At 52.1% G+C, this 4,012-nt stretch overlaps 1 protein-coding gene across 1 annotated transcript; it reads left to right on the top strand.

Annotated features, from left to right (window-relative positions):
• The first annotated feature begins 1,925 nt into the window (after positions 1 to 1,925).
• On the top strand, positions 1,926 to 3,513 carry LOC149334706 (uncharacterized). The gene has a single exon (XM_089556304.1). It carries the CDS (start codon positions 2,017 to 2,019, stop codon positions 2,347 to 2,349), a length of 333 nt encoding a protein of 110 aa, XP_089412430.1. The 5' UTR covers positions 1,926 to 2,016; the 3' UTR covers positions 2,350 to 3,513.
• The last annotated feature ends 499 nt before the right edge of the window (positions 3,514 to 4,012 follow it).

Here is a 4,012-nt window from a genome sequence, read left to right as displayed (position 1 = left end):
GGTCACCGCTAGGCATTTTTGACAATTTGTAGCCCGTGCCCAAGGCATCGGTCAGACATTTGAAAACCATGAATGGGGACAATTTTCTGGCAGTTTTTTCAGTTTCACTGTGGATAACGTGGTACTTTGGAAAGGTTTGTTTAGTTTTTTGGAAGCACTGGGCTGTAAGGTCTTCGGTCCGCACTCTTTTCGGGGTGCGATCATTACTTGATGTAAGAGAAGCCATAAAAAATAATGTTCTTCGGCCATGGTGCCAACCACCCACCATGGAGCCCAACAAGGGGACGGTACAAGAACTTGAAAACCAAGCCCTGCCGCTCGACGACGCCACGTCTGGGCACTTGGGAGTGGCCCGAACACTCCACCGCACACAACAACGATTTTACTGGCATAACATGCTTTGAACTATCCAGCACTATGTAGCCAGCTGTGTGCAATACCAGCGCTTTAAGCGGCCGATTTCAAGTCCACCGGGGAAAACTGCGGCCAATCACACCTCCAAAAGCACCGTTTCAGCAAGTTGGCATTGAATTTCTTGGACCTTTTTCACGGTTCTCTAAAGGAAATCGATGGATTCGTGTGTGTGTAGACTATTTAACCCGTTATTGTGAGACAGCCGCGATACCAGCCGCTACTGCGTCTGAAGTATCTGATTTCCTACTTCGATTTGTCATTCTTCGGCACGGCCCTGCTGCAGTTCTCATAAGTGACCGTGGTCGCCAGTTCACAGCGGACGTTTTCGAAGAACTTCTCCGCCTCAGCACCTGCAGTTTTCGCCACTCGACGGCATATCATCTCCAAACGAACGGTGTGGTAGAACACACTAATCGGACGGTCACCACCATGGTTTCTGTGTGCGTCGCTGCAGATCATGAGGTCTGGGATGGTGTGCTTCCGTTCATTACTCATGCATGCAACACAGCGCAACATGAGTCAGCTAGCTACAGCCCCTTCTACCTGCTCTATGCTCGCTCCCCTCGCTGTGGCCTCAACACCATACTGCCATTTTTCAGCCACGATGAACCTTCTCTTGCTACCACACTCTGCACAGCGTAAGAAGCTAGCCAGCTTGCCCGCATTCGAATTTTATCTACGCAAGAGCGTTCTAAGAACCGCTACGACGCCCGGCACCAAGAAGTTTCTTATGCTCCTGGTGACATTGTGTGGTTGTGGACACCTCTATTCAAGCGCGGTCTTTGTCAGAAACTGCTGTCGCACTACACTGGACCGTTTGTTATGTTAGAGTGCAGGAGCGACCTTAATTACGTTATATCACGCCTAACTGCTAGTGGCCGATAGTCACGCCAGTCTCAAGTGGTGCATGTAGCCCGCCTCAAGCGATATCAGCCCAGGCGTTCTTTTTACGTCGCCCAACAGTCTTCGTCTGCGAGGAGGAAATGTCACGCGCTTTCGCAAAACATAGACGGAAGAAGCAGAAGATAACGGTCAGACGGAGCGGTAGAGGAAAAAGAAGAGAAAGGGCAGAAGGAGCTCCGTCGCCGTCCTGCTTCTATAGATCCCCTCTGTAAATAAACTAAGCACGTAACAGTATGAAATTTCGACCTTCTGCTATATTTTCCACGTGATGCGTTGGCGCCATAGCCCGTGTATAGGTGTTCCACAAGTAAAACGGAGCCCGTGGGTGGTGGACGCGCTTTTTTCGCATCGAGTGCCTATACGTTCAACTATTCCCTTATCGACGGCCGGAGCTGAATTTCGGTCGCACGCTCACTACGAGCCGAGCAGAGCGCCGAGGGTGTCACCGCCGGGGGCCCCGCCCAGCAGCGCCGGCCCGAGACCGGCCCCCGATGGGGCCTTATCGCGAACCGCAGACGTCCTTCGAGCATGCGCTGATAGCGGCGCTCTCGTTGCGACCGGGCAACCCGTCAACAGCCCAAAATACCTTCAGCATTCTAAAAGCAGCCGGCAGCCAGTCGCCACGATAAGGCGCGTATCTCGTCACTGCGCCGGTGTCTTCGCCGAGGCCCGTGCAAGGAGCGCGCAGTGGTCGACAAGATGTTCCTCGTGTGGGTGCTCGTGACGTGCCTCAACCACAGCTGCTCCGATCCGCCCGCGGGAGCGAGGCCGCCGCCTTCGTGGCCGGCGGCGGAGGCTGCTGCAGCGACGGCCCTCGGCGACTGCCTGCCCGCCAGCGAGGTCCGCGCGCTCTGCCAGCGTTGCGCGAAGGTCACCAAGAACGCCAAGGCGTATCGCATGTGCTGCACGGACGATGCGGGCAACAGCACCGAGTCGGGACGCACGTACTGCAAGCGCTTGCTCGACCACACTGTGGGTAGCCTCGGCGACGATTTCCTGGCCCGCGGTCGGACCGTGACTCCCATTCTCTGAGCGGCGCCGGACGCAAAAAGAGAGACTGCGTGGGAAACCTGCTTGTGCAACTTCTCAGCAGCGGCGTTTCGTTGAAAGCTTGGTCCTCAGTGACGAAGCATAAAGAAATGTGAAGAGAGGTACGTGTGTTACATTCAAGTTCTGTCCTACGTCACCTTTCAAGACTGCACGAACGCTGCACTGGGACTTAATGTAAACAGTTTGCGTCAGATTGAATCGTTGTGCTGTTCCACAGCCACTAGCGCCAAAAGTTCGTAAAGCTTTTAAAGTCGATTTTCTGCTCATGAGCTCAGATTCTTGTGGTGGAAATATTGAAGGAGTTTAAAGTGTGTACAACGGTTCCGTCATTGCGATAGCAAACCATAATATACGACTTTCATTACCACGAAAAACTGGTGATGGGCTCGGTCTCACTTTTTTACCTGAAAGCAAATGTGATCTGATCGCTTCAGCCACTATGCCAACACGAACACTATCATTGTGTTTCTGCGATGTCACCGGAGTCATTTGACTGAAAAGCCGCCGCGGTGGATCTGCGGTTATGGCGCTCTACTGCTGACCCGAAAGACGCGGGCTCGATCCCGGCCGTGGCAGTAGAATTTCGGTGGAGCATCGCACTGTATATGGTCTTCTAGAATTTTGATGGAGCCGAAATTCTAGAAGACCATATACAGTGCGATGTCAGTGCGCGTTAAAGAACCTCAGGGGATCGAAAGTTCCGGTGCCCTTCACTACGGCGTCCCATCTAACTTGTGTCGCTTTGGGACGGTAAACTACGTAAACCTAAACTCATTCGACAGAAAAAATTACAACGGCACCTCATATGCACGCTGGCGCAGCTTACGGAGGAAAAACCTTCGTCTTGGCCGCAGAACCGCTGCCGCGAGCACTCGGGTTCCTTTCACCGCCGTGTTACGACGCATGCTTTTCGTTGAAGTTATACGTCCACCAACGAGGATTTACTTCCGGCAACAGCGACTTTAAAATATGGTACATAAATCATTTTGGCTGCATACTTCCCTAATAGGGAATGTCAAGCTTCCCGTGCACAAGTGGGCAATTCACCTGGAGGAAATAAAAATCATCTATTATCTGAACGAACCTGGAAAAAGAAGTCGTCTTTGTGCATATTGGGACCCGACAATAAACTTTTGTGATGTGGGATTGTTTCTTTTGAGTGTGCTAGAGCGCTTGAAGGCACTTCTTCGCTAGAAATTAAATTGAATTATTAGCAGAATGATACCCATTTGAGCAAGTCGGTAAGGTGTCACACTGAATCTGCCTGGCCCAGCTGCGCGGACAAGGAAGAAGAGAAGACAAGCGCTTTCGTCTCTCTCGCTGCTAGGTTCACCATGACAAATTACAGGCTATTACTGTGAAGAAAGGCAGTCATAAAACTGTCACGTTTGAAGAAGCCGCACTGGACAGATGTCTGCTTCATAGACATGGAGGAATGATTTGTTGTGTTTTGCCGAAAATTTTTGTAGGGTAGCGTGCGGAGGCTGTGAATACTCAGTTGGCGTCAAGAGGGGGGTGCGGTCCGCACCGGGTGCAGATCTCAACGGGGCGCGGTAAAGAAGGGGGGCACGCGGTGCTTTCGTAACCGTTAAGGAGCTCCATGCTTCAGTTCAGAAATTCACAGCCTTCTCTGTCTGCGAGCGCA

Source organism: Amblyomma mixtum, chromosome 8 (genome assembly GCF_055824585.1).
Source record: "Amblyomma mixtum isolate Tamu chromosome 8, ASM5582458v1, whole genome shotgun sequence".
Classification (NCBI taxonomy): Eukaryota; Metazoa; Arthropoda; class Arachnida; order Ixodida; family Ixodidae; genus Amblyomma; species Amblyomma mixtum.
Note: the sequence above shows the minus strand (reverse complement) of the source record. Positions and strands in the feature narration are given on the sequence as shown.

Excerpts from the sequence above, each read along its gene's own strand:
- LOC149334706 (XM_089556304.1), top strand. The coding sequence starts at position 2,017 with ATGTTCCTCGTGTGGGTGCTCGTGACGTGCCTCAACCACAGCTGCTCC.